At 41.2% G+C, this 23,066-nt stretch overlaps 1 protein-coding gene across 2 annotated transcripts in view; it reads right to left on the reverse strand.

Moving 5' to 3' along the window:
• Positions 1-8,614: 8,614 nt before the first annotated feature.
• SPRY3 (sprouty RTK signaling antagonist 3) overlaps positions 8,615-23,066 on the reverse strand; it is a 109,677-nt gene continuing 95,225 nt past the window's right edge. Inside the window, exons 2-3 of one of the 2 annotated variants that reach the window (XM_070784359.1) lie at positions 18,572-18,746; positions 8,615-13,116 (exon numbers count right to left, since the gene is read on the reverse strand). In XM_070784359.1, coding sequence (XP_070640460.1) covers positions 12,147-13,013 — 867 coding nt within the window. In that variant the 5' untranslated portion in view covers positions 13,014-13,116; positions 18,572-18,746 and the 3' untranslated portion in view covers positions 8,615-12,146. Of the gene's footprint in view, positions 13,117-18,571; positions 18,962-23,066 lie in introns of those variants that run through there. The other variant, XM_019956427.2, reaches the window with a different exon arrangement.

Genomic DNA, 23,066 nt, shown 5'->3' on the forward strand with positions numbered 1-23,066 from the left:
TTCTGGGAGTTGGTGATGGACAGGGAAGCCTGGCGTGCTGCAGTCCATGGGGTCACAAAGAGTCGGACATGACTGAGCGAGTGAACTGAACTGAACTCAACAGCAAAACACCCCCAATAACCCAACTTAAAATGGTAGAGAATCTGAATAGACATTTCTCAAAAGAAGACACACTAATTGCCAACAGGTATATGAAAAGTTAGTTAGCATCACTAACAATCATGGAAATGTACATCAAAACCACAGTAAAATATCAGCTCATATCTGTTAGAATGCCTAATATCAAAATCACAAAAGATACCAAGTGTTGGCAAGGATGTATGGGAATGGGAACACTTGTGTACTGTGGGAAGGAATATATTAGCAGAGCCATTATGGAAAACAGTATGGAGGTTCTTCAAAAAATTAAATGTAGAACTACCATATGATCCAGCAATTCCACTATTGGGTGTTTATCCAAAGGAGATGAAATCACTAACTCAAAACGTATATAAATGATATTTAAATCCAGGAGAGTAGATGAGATCACCAAAAGAGTGTATGTAGATGAGATGAGGACTAAGAACTGAAATAATAGGCACTCTAATATTCAGTTCAGGGAGATGAGGAAGAACTATTAAAGACCTTGTAGAAGGAGAGATCAATGAGGTAAGACCCCAACCCTAATTCTTGAATTGATGGTCCATCACGTTTTGGTTCATTCTTCTCAGTCCCCTTCTCTTGTTTCCTGAATCACCTCCCAAATAAACAAGCTACATGCAAGTCCTTGCCTTAGGTTCTACTGGGATTTTTTGGGGGGGCGGGTAAGGGGGTGAGGGAGCTAAGTTAGAGGGCATGATCAGGTAGGATAAATGCTGCTGATCGGGTAAGATGAAGACTGAGAATTGATCATTGGACTTAGGGAGGTAGAACCCCTGGTCGTGACATGGACAAGAGCTACTTCAGTGGAAGTTCAAAAGTCTAGCTGGAGTGGGTTCAAGAGGGAATACTTCTATTTTCTCAATGATACATAGACAAGGTCATAGGCTTAGTGGAGAAGGAAATGATAACCCACTCCAGTATTCTTGCCTGGAGAATACCATGAACAGAGTAGCCTGGTAGGCTATAGTTCATGGGATCACACAAAGTTGGACATGACTGAGAGACTGAGAACACACACACACACACACACACACACAGACTAGGAGTGGAGGTATGGAAGAGGTGGAGGTATTGGAGGTATGATGAAAGAGAAGTATGAAGTAGCATTTTTAAAGAGTTGGAAAATAAACTGAAGAGAGAAATAAAGTCGAAATGCCTGGCAGTACTGAGGGCCCACTTCAAATTTGTGATTTTGTGTTTTTCTCCAAATACATTCATCTGTTTAGGAAAAAATATGGAACAGGCTGTTTATTTAGCCAAGATTCAGATTTTGCTAGGCTAGGGGTGTGCTAGGGGGAGAGAGGGTCAAGGGAATTGTTGTGATGGACCAGGGAATGTAAGTTTGGCAAAAATGACTTCAGGCGGGTGATGACAAATTTAAAAATTGCGGGAGGGCTCAATTTTTTGTATGTGTGGTGCTTGAGGATACGAGAGAAGGGCCAACACTAAAATTATTCTGATATTTTTTCGTGCAATGTTTTTTATCAAAATTAGCTAATTAGATATACCATTATGTATTATATACAAGTCATGTCAAGGTAAGTTCTCAGAATCTAAGAGGATACTATTAAATATTCTGAGACACAAGTATTAACTGAGACTGTCCTGGGAAAATTGAGACATAGTATGACTCTACTCAGGGCTTCCCTGATAGCTCAGCTGGTAAAGAATCTACCTACAATGCAAGAGATCCCAGTTCGATCCCTGGGTTGGGAAGATCTCCTGGAGGAGGGCACAGCAACTCTCACCAGTATTCTTGCATGGAGAATCCCCATGGACAGAGGAGCCTGGTGAGCTGCAGTCAATAGGGTTACAAAGAGTTGGACATGACTGAGCGACTAAGCACAGCACAGCACATGACTCTACTCATATAGTCATTGATATACAGTAATAACCAATACAATATTGTAAAGTAAAAAAAAATTTTAAATAAACAAATAAAAAGAAGCAGATTTTAGTAGTTAAGAGCACAAAGTTTTTCAGTCATGGCTCCTCAGTTTGAAACCAAGCACATGCCTGACTATAAATCTTTTGGTTGAAACTCATCAGGGCTGGCTCCTCCATCTCATACTGTCGTGTGGGCTATTACATTTGTCTTCTGATTCTAAATTCAGTGTTGCTTCTGAACTTCAGGTTATAGTCTAACATTTTCTGCAGTAATTACCCCTTTTCACCTTCTCAGGTCCAATATCTCCATTATGTTTATTTGAACTTCTGTTGAAATAGATTTCAATGTCCTTACAACCAAATGTGACCCTTCCTTATGAGTAAACAGTCTGTTTACTCATTCTGTACACATGCTATTTTATGCAGCTCATCTTAGGCTCTTGTGTTAATTGTTATAAGGCAAAGTACAAGCATTTTATTGGCAGTGTAGTTATTAGAAGGAGCTTTTTTGATTATATTTTCCAGGAAATTATAGACTCTTGAAACATGACCTTTAACAATTCAGTTTTTCCTGATTGAATGTAGCTCATTGCCTCTTAATTACCTGAAAGGTAAGCCCTGCTTGAGGTAGGTCTGGATTATAAGTGTCCATTACTATACTTTTAAGTCTCTTCAGTTCAGTTCAGTTCAGTTGCTCAGGCGTGTCCAACTCTTTGCGACCCCATGAATCGCAGCATGCCAGGCCTCCCTGTCCATCACCAACTCCTGGAGTTCACTCAAACTCACGTCCACCGAGTCAGTGATGCCATCCAGCCATCTCATCCTCTGGCGTCCCCTTTTCCTCCTGCCCCTAATCCCTCCCAGCATCAGAGTCTTTTCCAATGAGTCAACTCTTCCTTCCTACTAATTCTATGTCCCTCTACCTACTCTCTTGAAAGAGGTATTTCAAGATGAAATGAGGATGTATTTACTAAATAGGTTTTTAAATTTGTCTTGCAATGTGACACATAGAAACATTTTGATCATGATTTGTTTTTAATTTATTAGCATGGCTCAAGTAAGGATAAAGGAGTGCTTTGTTAAATAATGGAGAAGGGAATGGCGACTCACTCCAGTATTCTTGCCTGGAGAATTCCATGAACAGAGGAATCTGGTGGGTTACAGTTCATGCGGTCGCAGAGTTGGACACGACTGAGCAACTTACACTTTTTAAATATATTTTTGCATTTTAAAATAACTTTCAAATTAACTCTTAAAAGTCATTGGCAAAAATGATGAATTAAGAATATGTATTATACTTTCAAAATACGGAAGATACAAGAAATTCATTTTATATGTGGTACAGAATTCCATTTTTACCAAATAAACAAGTAGCCAGAAGTATGACTGCTAATAGGGGAATAGAAGTGGCCCCATCTGGAATTTCCCAGTATCTGGAATGGACAGGACAGGAATGGGTCTGGATACTCTGTTCTGGGGCCTGGAGGTCAGGAAATACATTCCTTGTGGTTATAGATCATTCTGGGGATACTACATCCCCGAATAATATACTTCCTCAAATCAGAAAGCCACTTCCCTCCTTTCTGGCTTCTATAGCACTAGCTCTTCCTAATGGGTAGCCCTCCCCCCTGGCTTTTCATACATACTGCCTTTAAGAAGAGGTGTCCTTTTTTGGAGCCCCTTTCCTTCAACCTCTGACAGACCTCAGGAATGGGACCTACAAGTCCCACAGAAGTGGAAGTAGAAGTGTTAGTCCCTCAGTCATGTCCAACTCTTTGTGACCCCATGGACTGTAGCCCGCCAGGCTCCTCTGTCCATGGAATTCTCCAGGCAAGAATACTGGAATGGGTTGCCATTCCCTTCTCCAGGGGATCTTTCCCACCCAGGGATCGAACCCGGGTTGCCTGCATTGCAGGCAGTTTCTTTACCATCTGAGCCACCAGGGAAGCTGAGAAAGCCTAGGCTAATTCAATCCTAAGGTCAAATTGTAACAGACCAAGTTTAAGAAGTCCGGATGTCTCATTGATTTTGTATTTCTTTAATCCCTATCGCAGTGAGGTAGAGAAATAAAAGAATGACCTGTGTCCTCAACTGCTGATTTCTTTGATTGTCACTGAGACCAAGTTTACTTTAAAGGTACACAAAATCTGCACAAGTGTTCAGTCTTCATACATGTTATGTAGGCAGGCAGAGTACCCAAGTGATTGATGGATTAAAATTTTTTTCAACTTTCATTATGTTGTTTTAGACAGCCTCACATATGTGTTGTACATAGTGAAAAGGTTGGCTTAAAGCTCAACATTCAGAAAACTAAGATCATGCCATCTAGTCCCATCACTTCATGGCAAATAGATGGGGAAACAATGGAAACAGTGAGACTTTATTTGGGGGGGGGACTCCAAAATCACTGCCAGAGAAGGCAATGGCACCCCACTCCAGTACTCTTGCCTGGAAAATCCCATGGACGGAGGAGCCTGGTAGGCTGCAGTCCATGGGGGTCGCTAAGAGTTGGACACGACTGGGCAACTTCACTTTCACTTTTAACTTTCATGTATTGGAGAAGGAAATGGCAACCCACTCCAGTGTTCTTGCCTGGAGAATTCCAGGGATGGGGGCGCCTGGTGGGCTGTCGTCTATGGGGTCACACAGAGTCGGACACGACTGAAGCAACTTAGTAGCAGCAGCAGCAGCAGCAAAATCACTGCAGATGGTGACTGCAGCCATGAAATTAAAAGGTGCTTGCTTCTTGGAAGAAAAGCTATGACCAACCTAGGCAGCATATTAAAAAGAAAAGACAGTACTTTGCCAACAAAGGTCCGTCTAGTCAAAGCTATGGTTTTTCCAGTAGTCATGTATGGATGTGAGAGTTGGACCATAAAGAAAGCTGAGTGCTGAAGAACTGATGCTTTTGAACTGTGATGTTGGAAAAGACTCTTGAGAGTCCCTTGGGCTGCAATGAGATCAAACCAGTCAATCCTAAAGAAAATCAGTCCTTTATATTCATTGGAAGGACTGATGCTGAAGCTGAAACTCCAATATTCTGGCCTCCTGATGCAAAGAGCTGACTCATTGGAAAAGACCCTGATGCTGGGAAAGATTGAAGGCAGGAGGAGAAGGGGATGACAGAGGATGAGATGGTTGGATGGCATCATCGACTTGATGGACATGAGTTTGAATGCTCCAGGAGTTGGTGATGGACAGGGAGGCCTGGTGTGCTGCACTCCATGGAGTCACAAAGAGTCGGACACGACTGAGCAAATGAACTGAACTGAACTGATAACATTCCTCTGCATTTGGGCATAACCTTGTATATTAAAATGTGCTTCTTTCGTGGCTCTCATGAAAAGCTCTAGGCATTAGTATCTTCATTTTGAAGTGAAATAAAAGTTGCTCAGCCATGTCCAACTTTTTGTGACCCCATGGACTATACAGTCTGTGGAATTCTCCAGGCCAGAATACTACAGTGGGTAGCCTTTCCCTTCTCCAGGGGATCTTCCCAACCCAGATATTGAACCCAGGTCTCCCGCACCACAGACGGATTCTTTACCAACTGAGATATCAGGGAAGCCCTATCTTCATTTTACAGATGAGGAAACCAAAGATCCAGAGATTGTACAGGGTAGAGAAAGACCAAAACCCTGACCTATGAGTCAGCAGACCTGGATTCTCATATTCCTGACTTTGTCCCCGTGTGTTTATGAATGAGTTGTTTCCCCTCTCTGAACTTCAGTATCTGCATTTATCGAACAAGATGATTGAGCTTTCTCAACTCTGTTTGCATATTATAAACACGTGGAAGCTTTTAAAAAATCCATTCCTCAACCTCACCTCCAAAGATCCTGATTTAATTGGTTTCAGAGTACTATAATTTCCATATCACTAAGAAGCCAATCCAGGTAAAGCCACAAATTCAGTTTGGTATTTCTCTATAAAGGAGAGAAACACTGTCATTTAGTATAAGATTCAAATACTATGGGGACATGTCCTGTAACGGAGTTTGAAAGGCTGAGGGTTTTACTGTGCATACCCTAACTCTGAACTCTATCCATCTCTCTTTCCCTCTCTCTCTCTCTCTCTCTCACACACACACACACACACACAAAATCATTCCAGTGAAAGTAGATTGAAAAAAATAATACTGATTTAAGTCAAGGACAAAGAGTAGCTTAAGTATACAGCCGAGCCAAGATGTTAGTAAAATGGAGTTTGGGGTGACAGAAATAACTAATTATAAAACTTTTTTCTTTCACATGTTTTTTTCTTAGCCTTTGTTTTTCTTTCTGAACCTATATATAGTATTCACACAACTTTTTTTACTCTTTTCCCTTCAATATAGCTTATGTATTAAGATGGGCCTGGAAACTTCTCCTTATTGGAGTCCTTAACCCCCATTGGAAGGGGACTCTTTAAAAATTTTAGAGTAAAATTTAGCCAACTAATTTTTGATATTACAAAAATTAATATTCCTTTTGTTTTAGAGTTTCTTTTTGTCATCAGAATGGTAGTACTTTGAAGGCTAAGATTTAAAGTGTGGACCTAGGAGAATAAGGCCAAGGGAATTCTTTAGTCCCCCTTAGTTGATGCCTTAGGATGCATGTATGGCTGATCTCATCTTATCACAACAGAACATAAGTGACTTGAGCTTAAAGCCCTGTATTAATAAATCTATGGTGTTCACCTGAAGGATTATTTCTGGTTTCTTTCCTTAGCAACCTGCAACAGCAGTGTTGGTTGGTTTTTCAAGGACTTGGGGATTTCCCAATCCTTGTCATCTGTGTCTTTTATTATCAGAAACATGACCATTATCTAATACAGTCAAAAGGATTGCCTTAATAGTTGGACAATGACAACTTGTGTGTCATGATTACCATCTTTTTTTCCAAGGGACTGGCCAGCAAATACATGTGAAAACAATATATATAACTTTGAAATGACAGCAAGGTCCCTAAACAGTGAGCAGTGTCTCTCACAAGATGTCTTTGCTTGAAAGCTATGTGTCTCCTTCATTCTGGCCTTTGAAAGCAGTAACACTGGTTTAAGGATCAAGATAAGGATATGGGCCTGGATTGTTACTCCTCATTTCCATGTAGAAAGAAGCTCTCAGAAGCTACTTAGAGAATTTTAGGTTTAGGAATGCAAATTTAATATGTTTCACAGCACAGTAAAGCTTTACGTGCTTTAAAGATTATAGGTTATCTCCAATTCATTTTCAATGAATGTGATTAAAGATGTAAGGGAAAAGCAGCAGCCTAGTGTACCAGTTTCGGAGAAGGCAATGGCATCCCACTCCAGTACTCTTGCTTGGAAAATCCCATGGATGGAGGAGCCTACCAGGCTGCAGTCCATGGGGTCGCGAAGAGTTGGACACGACTGAGCGACTTCACTTTCACTTTTCACTTTCATGCATTGGAGAAGGAAATGGCAACCCACTCCAGTGTTCTTGCCTGGAGAATCCTAGGGACGAGGGAGCCTGGTGAGCTGCCGTCTATGGGGTTGCACAGAGTCGGACACGACTGAAGCGACTTAGCAGCAGCAGCAGCAGCAGCAGTGTACCAGTTTAAGTTCATATGTCTCCCTTTATACACACACTTCCGTTGCTATAGTGGAGCCACAATGCTCCCCCATTGCTGCTAAGGCTGAAAATGCCAAAATTCATGCTTGGGCACCCACACATGCATTACCCAAAAGAACAGGGGAGTTAGTATTCCACAGGGAAGGTATTTGACTAATAAGATGGGAGATAGGAGGTGAATTCTTCTCTCTTCCTCACCTAGATGGCCTGAGATACAGTATGGCCTATCATAAGAGATTGAGAAATTAGCTTGTCATGAAAAAGATTGCTCTTTCCCTCCTGACCTATTTTTCCTTACTTCTACTTCCTTAGGATTTCATGTAAGCTTTTGCTTCAAGCTCTATTTTCTAAGAAACTCAGACCAGAGCATCCAGAAACTAGGAAGTCTGGAATTAAGTCATAATTTCACCCTAATTTATAACCATGTGACTTTATGCAGGTTACTTTCTTTCTTTTTGCATCTTCTCCTCTAGCTATAAAATGTTGATATTGGAGTAGAACTTCTTTAAGGGTCTTTCCAACTCTGAAATAATGCCATAGTACATAATGTCTGTGTGAAGTAGGTGATGGGAAAAGGTGGTATACTGACCAATGAACATCAGTGGATTACTTACATGTGAATCAGGAGAATGCACTCAATATAATCAGTGAGCTTGAATGTTAACAGCTCCAACCAATCTTAAGTTCCAAACATAGATTTAGTTCTACTTTCTGCAGAAAGGAATTGAATTAATTTCCTGGGTCTTTAAAGAGAAGGCCAAATAAACTCTTACCCTCTTGAGCAAAGTAAAAACACTTCCCTACTGGCTCCATATCATAAGCTGATTGAGAAATGGTAACTGGCTGCAAACCAAACATGTTTTCAAAGCAGGAAGTGGAGATCTGTAATGGCTCCATTTTGGGAAGCAAGATAGCTAATATATGATGTCTATAACTATTGCTTCACTCCTAACATAGGAGCATGTGTGTTTCAACTCTTAGGGTGCAGGTGGACTGAAGTTAGGGAAAGAACCATTCACCATTTGAGGTTTATTATACCACGAAGGTTTATACTATGCTCCAAACTTCTATACCTGACTCTGGAGTCAAACAGCCTAGGTTCACATCTCAGTTTCAGCATTTACAAGCTTTGTTACCTTTGGCAAGTCATTTAACCCCTCTGTACTTCAGTTTCTCATTTGTAAAATAGCAATCATAATACTACATACATTGTAGAGTTGTCTTGAGGATTAAATGAGCTAAATAGGCAATGTGCTTGAAATAGTGCTTAGCACAGAGTAAGCACTATGCAAGTGTTCACTATATTTATTTTAGCTATTGTGATGATGAAAGATGGGCTAGAACCAAAAAAAAAAAAAAAAAGGCTCTTGGCTAAAGCCATATGAAATGTATCAAGGGACCAATATGTGGAAAGCAATAGATTTAGGGGATAATAGATGATTTAACTGCAAAAAAATGCTAAGCAGGAAACACCCTCTAAATATTCCTGTTTATACAGTACATGACACAAAGTATAAAAATAATGAAAACAGAGCCTCTCTGTAGGATTTAGAGTTCTTTCGTATATATTTTAAATATACATGTGATACATTAAAATATATAGAGTTGTGTGAATATATATTTACATATGTATATGTAAATATATGTATATATATATCACTGAAGGGCTACATATGCACACTCACTCACATGTCCGTGTGCATACCCCAACAGGACCCATCTATACGTAAACCAGATGCAGTCCATATCAGGCCAACTTGGACGCAAATGAAAGCCCTAATTCAGCAGACTGCAGATTGCAACTACATTTGAATAATCCTCCAGTTCCTTCTACCAAGTGTAAGGCCATTTAGAAATACACTGAGAAGAGCTCCTCTGGGTGTATGGCAAAGCCCAGGGCCCCTCTGGCAGTGCACAATTTGCCTGAGTAAGGACTGCAGGATTGAGATATCAAGGAGCTAGCTATCAAGGAGAAGGGACTTGTGTTATGTTGGACCCTGAAACTAATAAGCAAACATCAATAGACTAACTTTAGCTCCAAGAACAAAGCACTAGTGTCATAGAATCCTTATATATCTCAGCTTTAAGCAAATTTCAGGCAGAAGCGAAGAGAAATGTGTGTTGCTATTCATCACCATCCAGTGTGACCCAGAGAACTGGGCCCAACTTTTAGGTGTAGATAAGTTCAAAGGTCAATCAGGCAGACTTGGAAGATAAAAAGAAGTTACTTAAAATGGAAGGACTTGAAAGCAACAGAAGAGGTGGTTTGGGTTTATAAATGTTCCAAGAAGCCAAACCTTGTATATGGCACCATTTGCAGCAATATCATTAACATTATTAATAATCATCAATAACATATTTATATATACAAAAATAGAGCAAAGCAATTCTATAAGAGGAGGTGAAAGTGAAGGTGAGGGTCTCTGCAGCTCAAATGTCAGTACACTTCAGGAAGATTCAGAACCAACGAAGACTGAGTGGCACATATTTCTACAGTATATAGCCAAGAAGGGGACATCAAAGTGTTCCCTTTTCCTTCCCCCTGTGTAGGACTATACATTTCTCCCCACCTTTCCACGCTGTAATACATATCCATGCACACTTTAAAAGAGATGATGATATAGAGAGTCTGGAAGTCTCAAACTAAGTTGGAGCACCTTGGTTTCAAGCAAGTGCCCTTCATCTTTGAATTCCTTAGTGAATTTTGGATTCACTGACAGAGGGAAACTGTTATCTAATTCTTGTCTTTTAACAGCAGTCCTTAAGAGCCTGCCATCACCACTGCAGCCTTTTCCCATTGAAGGCGAATCATAGCACAGGCTCTTAGTATTTTTTTTTTTTTAACAGAAGTCAGTTCTCTGCATTATACATCTTTCATCTCAGTTTTTCACTGTTGCTGAAATTTAGGTTCTCAGGCAACTGCCATTGCAGACAAAGCCAACAGCAAGCACAGTGTGTGCAGCAAAGGGTAGGTGCAATGGCGAAGATACAGCTTAATTAGGGCTTCCTTAAGCTTTTCTTTTCCACACTTGAGCTTCTGTAAGATGACAGAGCCAAAGGTGATGTCCACTGGGGGAAGCCTTGACAACTGAAATGAAGTTAGCTACCCACTATGCCCCACATAAAGACCACCACACCAGGTTGGCATGATTCCTGAAGACTGAATGGGTATGGCTTTCTGTCATTGTTAATAGAGTCCTAGGAGAAATTTTCCATGACTTAATGTGGTGCAGTGTAGAGAATATTGAACCAGGAGTCAGAAGGCCTGTATTCCAGGCCCAACTCTATGAACTCTGTGTGCGACCTCGGGCAAATCTCTTCCTAATTCTAGGCCTCAGTTTTCCCATCTGTAAAATAAGGGCATTGAACTAGATTAACAGTTAAGATTCCTCCCAGCTCTAAAGTTTTATGACTTTTTATGTCCATTATTAAGGCCTGAGCCATGCAGTCTCAGGGCAGTTAGCTTCTAAGAAAGAACAGACCTCTGTAATATCCTTTGCTTTGTTCATTTAGCTATAAAGCACGTCTGCCTTTGGCACTTGGGTCAGACATACAAAGTTACGAGCATCCTGGTTTACTATCCTACTCAGCATGCTAGTGGAATCTGGTGATTATTGGGAAAGGGAGTAAAACTTCAACTCATTAAACCTGGAAATAGAAGCTAAGTTTGCCTCATATGCTCATAAACTGGTGAGTGTGGTTATGAGTGCACACACACTATTGCTAGTGATCAGTTCATTACAGTAATCAATTTCACTTAATAAAAATTAGTAAATAGTATAACATAGCAAAGTTTGGTGTCAAAGGAAACACCGATGGAAAAAAACAGCACTTCTTGACGTGTTAGAGAAACAGGCAAGAGAAGACATAAAACTGATGGAACACAATAGAAATACCTGCAGAGAAAGGATTAGTCAGAGAGAGAAGGAAGGAAGGAGAAGGTAGGGAGAGAAAAAAAAAGAGAGGAAAGTTAGAATTAGAGAGGGCGAGAATGAAGTGGAAAGGAGTACAAAACAGAGTTAACACAAGAAGGGGAGGAAATGAGAGAGAGAAAAGACAAACAAGAGAAGGGCAGTAAACAGGGAGAAGGGGTCAGATTCCCTGGAATATTGAACACTGTTCCACATGGACCTGTGAAAACCATCTAACAGGAAAGCTTCCAAAGGCACTGTGGAAAGCAGAGTGATGCTCAGAGCCTGCATCGAGAGGTATCATGTTGGGGAGCCCCTAAACCTCCACATTGCTGGCTCTGTCAGCCCTCAGTGTCCAAATCCTCATGCTTCTACATCACCTGAATTGGCCATGACAGCCATAAAGGCTGAGATGGTAGGGTATAAAAAGATTTAGGGGGAGTGGGATAGATACTGTGAGAAAGAACAAGGCATCCTGTGCCAGGATGTACTTAGCCATTCCCCTGACACTGCAGGAACAAAACTGGTGAGCCCTAATTTTGGCTACTTTCCTCCTCATCCCCTTCTTCAAAGATGAGGCCTATGCTTTACTGACAGGGGCTAGGAGAAAGCTCTGGATCCCCTTGGTAGGAAGGTCATACAGACTTTTCCTGGGCCTTGGGGAAGGGCGCACTACCAGAAGAGATTTTTCTGCACACAGTGTTGGTGTGCCTCTTACAACGGCAGCCTGGTCGCCTGAGACTATCATAGCCCTGCTGGCACAGATGGAGGCATCCACGGGTAGGCAGGTAGCAGCACAGGCAGGGTAAGAAGAGGGAGATGAGGCTCATGGCTGCCCAGCGGACGAAGCAAGAGCCAGGCCCACAGGAGCAGGGCTCATCGGCGCAGTTGTCTTCATCGTCAGTGGAACAGTGGTAGAAGAGGCCCTTAACACAGCAGAGACAAGTGCCATAATCTAAGAGGCTCTCAGCAGAGCAAAGGCAACGCTGGTTGCATAGCCAGCAAGCGGGGAGAGGGCGAGCTGCTGTACAGAGGACACACTTGCAGCGCCCACACTCCTCACAGATGAAGAGGTGCTCACTGGGGTGCATGGCAGAGTGCTCAGCTTCTCCTTTCAGAGCACCGTCAGCCTTTGGGTGGGCTCCGGTTCCAGGCTGGGTTCGGATGATGGACTGGCCTGAAGGTGAGGGCGTGATGCTGGCCAAGAGCCTTTGATCAGAGGCAGTGGTACTATGGGACATTGAGCTGGCAATGCTAGACTGGCTCAAATGCTGAGGCAAGGGCTGCAACTGATGGCACTGGCTGAGACTGCGGGGCAGAGCAGTGGGCATGGTAGCCAGGGACCAATCAGATTTGTGGGTTTGCACGATAAGGGAAGGACTGGAGAGGGCCTGTTTACAGGGAACTGGAGGACGGTCCACATAATCATTGCTAGCGTGAGTAGAGCGCAGCTGTTCAATGGGCAGAATTTGTTGGAAATCATCTGTCACTGCAGCATCCATTTTGCCTCGATTCTTGAGTTGTGAGTGGTTTTGGGTCAGGCTGGCACTTATGGTGATAAAGAGCCCTTATAGTTACATGGGTCTTAGGGCACATCAGAAAATCCTAGGAGAGAAAGAATAAAAACAATAAATAAGAACACATAGGCATAAGTACCTTGCAGGAAACCAACAAAGCTCAAGCCCCTGTCCCCAGCACTACCTTAAATCACTTTAGTCTTCATGTTACTCCCTGATTCTGTAATTGACCTCATCCATTTTTTTTTTACAGGCATGTCTGGTCTTCTCATCCAGACTATAAAGCACATTGGGAGCAAAGATCTGATTGTGGATTCCTTTTGTATTTCATCATATGACTAGAGTCATAGGAGCAGTTAGCTCATTCAGATGTTTCCTAACTGAAAAATCTAGGCCTTGAGCATCAAAATTCTAATAAAACTATCAAATGCAAAGGTCACATTTTGAGATTTTACAGAAAAACCCAAATGAATTTTTTGGCCAACCCAATATATATATATATATATATATATATATATATATATATATATATATAATCAAAGCTTTCTTTTCAATGAAATTTATAAGCATAAATAAACAAATGATAAAGGACACTGTGATTCAATGAATATAGGCAAGCAAGCAAGCAAGACCCAATAATATTAATAGCAGAGATATGGCAAAGACACAGAGGGCAGAAATTAGACTATCTATAGAATAATGGAAAAAAGGCTTCCTAAGAATATAAAAAATCCAAGACTAATCATCTTGCAGTTCTCCTCACTTCATAAGCTGCTTTAATTGATTGAGGAAGTAATTCTTTTAAATGGCGGCATGACTCCAGAATCAAACTTTTGTATACGCAGGAGTAACCCTAGTGATGGGGAACCATAAAAGAAGAGACCTGAATTAATTCAAATATCACCTGTAATTGTTCTTATTACGACCCTAAGTCAAGTCTATACTGATGGGATTTATTAGGCAGAATCTGCTTGGACTGCTTTTCTCTATCTTTACCTTATATAATAAACTGGCTTTCTTAAAGAACAGCAATGCTTTTATACAAAATTTAACCTAAGCTGAATATCTGGAAAATATATTCTCTCCTGATTCGATTGAGCCTGGTACTGATAATGATGACCATGAGGAAAATACTGTTCCAACCGTAGATTATTGTTTTGCACCATCTGGAAGACGGACCAGCCTAAAAAGGAAACCTAAACAAAAATCTAAGACTCATCTTGGAGACATTAGGACCTAGGAAACACTAGCATGAATAAAGTATATATTTGAAATCCATCAGATTTCAGGCCTCCTCAAAAGAGATCGATTACTCACACTACTATATGGGATGGAAAGCTTGAATGAGTAATAGAAAGGAACAAGTGACAGAGGATAGTGCTTGATTAGGTTTCCATAAGCAAGCAAGCATGACACTGAAATGTGCCCAAAGCTCAATAGCAAGGAAAAAAAAAGATGTAGCTCATATAGGACTCAGTGGCTAATAATACAATCGGATTCATTGCCTTTTGAGGTTATATCCCAAAGCAAACCTATTTAGTTGAATTTGCATCTGCTCATTTTTTAAAAAGAAGATTTAGTTTGGTTAAAAATAACTTTTCTGCCACATCACATCAAAAAACCAGTCTGACTATAATTTCACTTTTTAGCTACTTGTTTCAGTGTTACTCAATACAGCATAAGAAAATGAAGATAAACACTATGGAGATTCTAAGACTCAAATATGCAACCTTTGTCAAATCACTTACTTCTTTGGGGCCTCAGTTCCACTATCTATATAATTATAGGGGTGGCCTAGGTGATTTTGAAGGACTCTGCCCCACTACGGTCTGTAATTATATAACTATACAATTGGACAAAAGAATTCTCTTCATACCTTCTGCATCTTCAGCCCTTGAGGGTAAACTGGGCAACATGCCCTTGTTTACCAGGGCATTCAAAAGCAAAATGGGTTGGACTCACAGCCCCCCTGAAGTCTTACACCCCTACCTTTGCTGTACTTTTGTTAAGACTCACAGTCCCAGCATTAGAAAGGAACAGGTAGTTTTCATTTGAACACCCAAATAAACAAAGACACAGTGTTCAGCCAGCTTGCAGAGTGTGTGGATCTAAGAGTCTTGGATTGGGAAGAGTCTTTTGACAACTGTATAAGAAATAAATGTATTCCCCATTGATGAGATAAATAATGTGTGGGGCCTTTCAAGCCCTTTACACTGTATAAAGAATAATGCATACACTGGATGCATTTTAGAGTCACTGATTTCCCAAAGGAAACTAGATTTGAACATACTGGAAATTCCAAGGATCAATAACTCAAAGGAAAGCATTCAAGGTCTTAACATTACAGGAGATAATCATATGGGATTCCAAGGATGTTACTAGATATCTCAGAGATTTGCCCAGAAGGTTGGAAGCTAAGCTTGGAGGAATTTAGGTCATAATAGAAATGATTCAGAACCATGAGGGGATTCTATCTTGGCAGCAAAAGGGTATACGGTGTTTAGGTTAAGAGAGTGTATTTGGATATTGATTAGACTGCTACAAGACTGGAGAGTTCAGATACTTGGTTGGGTGATTAAAGGAAGCTTTGGGCATCAGTCTGGGATGATGAACTACTACTGTCTTGCTTCCAGATAAGGGGATTGACAAGATGAACTCAGAAGGTTTCTTCCTGCTCTATAAAATCTTTCTGAGAATGAAGAGTGGAAGATCTGCAATATGGTGGGCAGTAGGACCTGGGTAAAATCAGGGTATTGAGGAGGATAAACCAGTATTGCATGACAATAAATTGTTTGCCATTCCGGATGTGCTGAATCCGATCTGGCTAACAGGATGAACTGAAATAGATACTGGAGGGGAAGGTAAGTGGGGGCGGGGTGGAGTGGAGAAACAAATAGACAGGAGGACTGCTGCAGCCCACAGATTAGATGAAAAACTACTACTACTGCCTGCATGTTTAGGATTCAGAAACCCACTCATTAAAGGGCCATTCATTGTGAGCAGCAACAGTGAAGCAATGGACTGTGTTGCAGGTCAATTCCATATTCTATGAAGTGAGAGAGAGAATATACATATCACATATTATGAACTAGGAGCCAAGGTGATTACAAGTCTTGGCTGCACATGGATGGGATCTAGTGATTTCTGTCACGTAGTGCCTCTGCAGTAATGAATGATGCATTGTAAACCCACTCCCATCTCGGTCCCTCTGGCCAGGTGCTCATAGCTTTCTCAACAGTGTTTCTGTAGCCCTGAAATTTGCTATGTTCAACCTAAACAGAAATGTCTTTTCTTATGCGAACGTGGGTACTCGAAAGCTAAATTCATTCAAGAAATGCTGTTTGTTAATGAAAGAAAAATGTCTTTTCTCCCTGGAACTGAAAAGCTGCCATGTTGAGACTAAAGTTGCAAACTTTCCTAGCTAAAGCTCTTCTATGCTAACCCCTTTAAGAGGCTTTTGATTTGGGTGATAAATCCTTTCTGATATGGTATGACTCAAGCTCGATTTCAAGGAAGAAGGGAGAAGAGAAGGCTGGCTCCTGTTTTCTCCTGTTCCTATGGGTTCAATGCTGTTTTGTACCTTACTGTGTAACGGCTCTGGGGTGTGTTGCTTTTTTTTTTTCTGTGCTCTGCTGTTATATACACTCGTTCTCAGAATAACCGAAAGCAAACATAGGGGGGATTTCTGCTATGGCTTTCTGTGTTTTCTTAGTTCTACTGTTCCAAAGTCTGCTCTCTCAAAATCCCTCTCTGTGCAAAAGCATTTGCATCTCTATCAAAGCACTCCCCCCTGACAAATACCAAGTTGTATATAGTTTACATTACTAACCTCTCAGCCACTGAGTGGGCCTCCCTCCTACCACATACATCTTGTTGGAGCTGCCAGGTTCTCACCACATTTAACTCTTAACTTGTCACTTTGCTACCCTAGTCCTATTCATTACCTTCAGTTTCATTAAGACACACAGCAGTTTATTTCCAACCAGAGGGTCTTGCAGTTGTAAGAGCTTGCCTTTTTAAAGATAGGGGTGTTTTAGTATAGTGATATTACAAGGAAAACTTGTAATATCAAGTGAATTCACAGACTTCTAATCCTGAAGAAAATGCTAGTTCTTCATTTAAGAAGTAGGAATCTTTCTTTAAGCCCCAAATTCTTTTATAAGAGACAGGAAACTGAGTTCTGGGTGACTGTGGGCAAGTGACTTCTGTTCCAGGCCTGTTTCTTCATCTGCAAAATGAGGAGGGGTATTAAAGGAAGGTTTGAAAAGTCCTTTCTTGTCCTTATGCTCTAAATTTTTATGCTGGGTTTGCTGGTTGTATTCCTCTGCCTCAGAAGTCTTTCATGAAGAATTGGTGCCCTTTCCCTCAGGTTCTTTACTTCCCCACTAACTCAACTTCTCAACTCTGACTCCAAGTCACCCAGATCACTCACTAACTAGATTGTTTCTCAGCTAGAGAGACCTAAAACAGAACACAAACAAAAGGCCAAAATGGATAGAATGGTACACCAAAGTCTTAGAAATTTTTATTTAGACGTTTAGGGAACAGGATTAATACTTCTCTGGGGATAAAAAGCTAGCCTGTGCCTTACCTGTATGTATGTATGCAGCTGACTTGTTGGGAACATGATTTAATACCTGGTATAGCCAAATTATATTACAGTGACGCTTTAATGCACCCAGAAAAGCAACAATAGTTTGCATTTCAAAATAGATTTTCCATTTAAGAGTTCAAGGTCTGTTTTCCATTCATCAAACATGGGTTTGCAGCATACTGAGGCTAGTGGCAATGATCATTAGACAAATGGAAAGGAGTGTGCACCACGGCCCTAGGTCCTATCAAACGTCTACTGGCTAACCAGATATGCTGACAGATTCTCACTGTGGACAAAATTTCCATATGCCACACAGAGACATGTGCACACACACCCCGGCCTGGATCCAAAGGTTTCTAAATCCTTGCTCTGACTCAATGTAAGTAGGGGGTTATGCCGTGTCAGCTTGCACCATTTCTACCCAGAGCAAGGTGATGTGATGAAATCTGAGCGATGCACAGCCCAGACTTGTGAGCCAATCGGAGACTAGCCCTGCACTGACAGGATGCCCGCTGGGCAGCCAGACTGGCCTCAGCACGGGTTCCCCCTATGTTCTCAGCTTGGGTGGTTAGGCTGCGCTACCCAGGGCTTAGGCAAGCCCCACAATTCACCTTAAGGTCAACAGCCTAGAAATTCCATTGACATCGGGGCTGTAGGAAGAGTGATTTCGAAGTTCCCTTTCGATTTAGCCATGTCTAACATGGATAGTTTTCTGCAAGGGGCTGTTTCATTGAAATCTCAGTTGAACGGTTTTCATTTTATTTCATCCATGCGCTTGAGCTTGTGCGCGTGCACAGACACGCTCTCTCTCTCTCTCTCTCACACACACACACACACACACACACACACACACAGAGACACACACATGCACGATGACGGGAATGAATGGCAATCTGTGCATTGCATAGAAAGGATTCTGAGGTCTTGAGGAGCTCATCGCTCAGCTTACCTTGAAGCAAGGTCTGAGCCATGCTGAGAGAAGCCGAACTCATGGTCCATCTGGCTCAAAGGACCTCTTCTTCTCCCGAGTCTTTAGGTTTCTCCACCTCTTTTCGGAAAGTCTGAATGAAAACTCCTTCCCTGGCAGTGGAGCCAGAAACAGAGATAGTTCTGTCTCGGGCTTTCTGACACAGCACAGAAAAGGGAAAGGGAGGAAGGGGAAAAGAGAGAGAGAGAGAGAGAAGGTGGCGCTGAGGAGGAGAGTCGGACTTGTAGTGGCAGATACTTTGTGTAGATTTTCCATGCAGATCTCAATCCTGATGCACGTATTCCCCAAAGAAAGCTCAGCAGGGTAAGTTGTTCACCTCCTCCTCTTTCTCCTCCTCCTATTTCTCCTCCCCGTCCTCCCCCGCCTCTTTCTCCTCCTCCTTCTCCTCCTCCTCCTCCTTTTTTTTCCCCTCCTCCAGCCTTTTCCTTCCCCTTCTCTTCCCCTCCCCCGCCCCTCCCCCTTCCCTCCTCTCTCTTCCCTCCTCCTCCTCCCCTGATGCCTCCGCCTCGGTCTCCCTTCCCATCTGACAGCTGAACCGAAGCCGCAGCAACTGCGGTGGGAGACCCGGGGTCTCTCGACAGAGCAAGAGATACCGCTAGGGTCCGATGATTTGTGTAGCTTCGGGGGCGTGGGTAGAGCGTCCGCAGAGAGATGAGCGGCGGGGTGGTTGGAGGCGGGAGGAAGGGGGGATGAGATCGCAGTGTGTGTGCAGCTTGCTCAGCGAGCCCGCTGTTTTGTGAATGTAGACATTTTCTCGAGGTCTTGTGAATGGGTTATACGGGAGGATGGGAGGGGAGAGATTTAATGCTCCTTGTTAGAGCCTCTCTCTCCGCCCCTCCCCACTCCCCAGCCTCCACCGCCCCCCCCCTCCCCATTTGCTTTCCCGGAGCTATAGCTCTTAATGCTTGCCTAAGTGGCGTCATCCCAGCTGAAATTGAATCGACCCATTAGAACTCCCCATAGGAATTTCTGTATCCGGTCCCTGGGTAATGACTGAAACAGGATTTAAAGGGGAGTGGGGGTGGGGCGGAGAGGAACAATTTTAAGGAGTCCTCATTTAATATCTCTGCCAATTGCGGTCCTATCAAACCTTTCAGCCCTGATTGAGTGATCACAGCTTCAGCTGGAGAGACTGCACTTCCCCTTTGTTTCAGGGTCTCTCCCACCTCTTTTGCACATTCGTTCCCATTTTTTGAGCACTAATAATGATTATCCATCCATCATCCATTGAGGAACCATTCCTTTCCCTTTCTGGGTTGAGTATGTTATATATCCAGCAAATATTTGTCAGTGCCATCTTTTGTGCTTGGTATTGTGGATTCAATAAGGAAGACCAAATTCCTGCCTTCAGGGGGCCTCCTTGGGACTGCCAGGCTCCAGAAAATAATGAAGTTTTGGCCATTTTCTCTTCAAGTGAAGGACAAAGCTTTCTGGAAATGATCCTCAGTGCATATTTAATTCAATAGGAAAATGTCTTCCTCCTGGGCATGCAGACAGAAGCACTTGAATGAAAGCAAGCCTCATATTTAAAATAGATCTGATTTCAAGTCCTGCTTCAATGGACAAGTAGCAGGAGCTTGACCATCGACATTCTTAGGATACTTTGGTTACCCCATCTATAAAATTGAGATGGTGAATGGCGACAGTTCAGAGTAAAACAAACTGTGAGTTAGGAAACTCAAATTCTTAATCTTACTCTAACTCCTTGTGTGACCTTTGCAATTTACTTTCCCCTCTAGTGCCCCAATCTCTACATTTACATGAGGGTATCTGATTGGGAAATTGCTAAAGTCCCTTTTAAGCTCTGACATTATTTATACCCTCTCAGGAGGGTTAAGAAAACAAAAGAAATCGTGTGGGTCTGCATGTGCACGTAGCAGTGTCAAAGGTTCTCCAAACTGTTCCGTTCATGTGTATGTATGTGTGTGTGTGCACGCATACATACATATATATGAGTTTATGTGTGTGTATATATATAAATAGATACACACATTTCTAACCAAATCCACATCTCTACCCAATCAGAAATTCCAGTGAAGACATTTTCCTGTGTAAATTCTTCTCTTTTGTAGTTCAACCCTCTTCCTTACTTTTAACACTGACCTACACTTATCAAGATCACAAAAACCATTAAACTAATAAATACGTAGATTCATCAGCAGAAAAGGATAGATTTCCAGATATGTTCATTCATCCATTTACTAAACAGTTATTTACTGCATGTCAGCTACGTGCAATAGCTGTACTAACTAGATTCAGGTCGAACAGATCAGAGTTCACATTTTTGCTCCTCAATTTGTGAGCTATCTGACTTTGGGAAAATCAATTCACCTCTCCGGACCCTGTTTCTTCATCTTTAAAATAGAGATAACAGTATTTCCTACTTCACAAGATTGTGCTGTTTCCTATAGATTAAACAGACTCTTGCATTTAAAAGTTTTGTCATGTGTCTGGCATAGCTAAGTGTTCAAAGAGCAGTAGATATGAGTATTTAGAAATTGTTCTCACTAATGTATCCTGTAGGATAGGCAAGAGATTATTTTAATTTGAAGCCTTTTTTTAAGTCCAGCTTTACAGTTGAACAGATATGTGCCAAATATATCTTCCTTAAATGTGGCTTATTGTCACACTCTATGCTTTTGTTCAAAAAACTTATTTCTAATTCCTAGAGCATTAAGTCTAAATTACTTTGCCTGTCAATCAAGTTATTCTCCAACTATATACATTCCACTTCTCTCCTCAACATATCTTAACATAAGACAAGTTGAATGTTTCACTCTTTTCAGATATCAATTCACATGGCTACCCCTAGTCCAGCTTTTCATATGTATCCTCCACATGGATTATATATATTCATTTTCTACCTTCAGGTCTTAGTTCCTCTGTGACTCCTTCTCTGACTATTAAAGCTCCTTTGTGCTCTAAAGCCCTATGGTAGTTTTTACTGATACCCTAATTTATTTTTATATTTGTAACTTATACAACACTTCTAACTATGTCCTGTCCTCATTATTCAGTATACTCTGTTAGATATACTCTTCCTTCTTTCAAAAACTTTTTTGAATGAACTCTCATATTACAAATAATCTGAACAAATAGTTGCTATAAAGTGTGAAAAGATGTGGTTAATTCACTATAAAACTATAATTGGAGATTTCTAAAACATAGCAATAAGGACAATATTTGGAGAGGGGAGTGCTTTGTCTGGAATACTTTAACATTAGTTATTTATTTTTTGAAAATCACTTCCTTTTAGAATAGATGAGTTGACCTGTGCTGAGATAGTATCTCCAAATTCCACTGGAACCAAATTAAGGTCAGTAAGGTGTCTATAAAAAGAAAAAAGGCATGAGACTGGGAAATAGCAGACCTGTTCGTTTCTAGGCCCAACACTGTCACTAGCTAGCTGTATGGTCTTGGACAACTCAATGAATCTGTCAAAACATATTTCCTGAAAAACACAATATTAACAAAAGAGCTAAGAAAGTATATCTTCTGAAATACCCTGAATCTAACAAGTTTGTAAAATAAGTTGTCAGGTATCACATAGTGAATTTTGTAATACCCCAACGTTGATTTCTATTAAAAAATTGTACTGTCCTGATATATTATCAAAAATAATGAAACCACAAGTAATTTAGAAACATAAGAGCCTAAAGCACAAATAAAAATATTCATATATGTTTCCAAAAGTCATTTATTCATTCAGTAAGCACTAATTGTGTGAACAATGTGCCAGGCCCTGGGGTGGGGATGTATCAGCAAAGAAAAATATGATAAACATTTTGTTTACAATAAAAGAAATTACTTTCTAGAATGGGAGACAAGACATTATAATTAAGGATGATAAAGAAGAGGACGGATACCGAACTGGCCTTTTGGGGAGAGAGGTGATTAAGCAAGGATTTTTCTAAAGTGAATGATTTCTAGGCTAAGGTCTACAGGATATGAGTTAAGGAGGCATTTCAGGAAGAGCGAACAAAATAGTCAAAGGCAACAGAATACATAACAACAGAATATTCAGGGATACCAAGTAATTTAGAATGCTTAGAGCAAAAGTCCTTGAAGAGATTTGTACATGAGAGGGTTTCACGGTCTAGCGATTAAGATTCTAAGTTCCGGAGTGGGTTGACCTAAATCAAATCTCTGGTCTGCAACTTGCCAGTTGTGTAACCTTGACCAAGTTACTTAATAACTTTGGGCCTTGGTTTTTCATTTGTAAAATTGGTACAATTTATAAATATACCTCATAGGGTTGTTGTGAGAATTAAATGGATTAAAACATGTAAAATGCTTAGAACAGTGTCTGACACAGAGTAAACATCTCTCCCAACCACTTGAATGTCAACTCCATAAGGGAAGAAAATTTAGTTTTTGAACCACCAGCACTTAGATAATGAGTGACTCACCTAAAAGGTGAGAAGTTTAAATCATCTCAGCTGTTTTCATTGTTGCC

Source organism: Bos indicus, chromosome X, assembly GCF_029378745.1.
Source record: "Bos indicus isolate NIAB-ARS_2022 breed Sahiwal x Tharparkar chromosome X, NIAB-ARS_B.indTharparkar_mat_pri_1.0, whole genome shotgun sequence".
NCBI lineage: Eukaryota > Metazoa > Chordata > Mammalia > Artiodactyla > Bovidae > Bos > Bos indicus.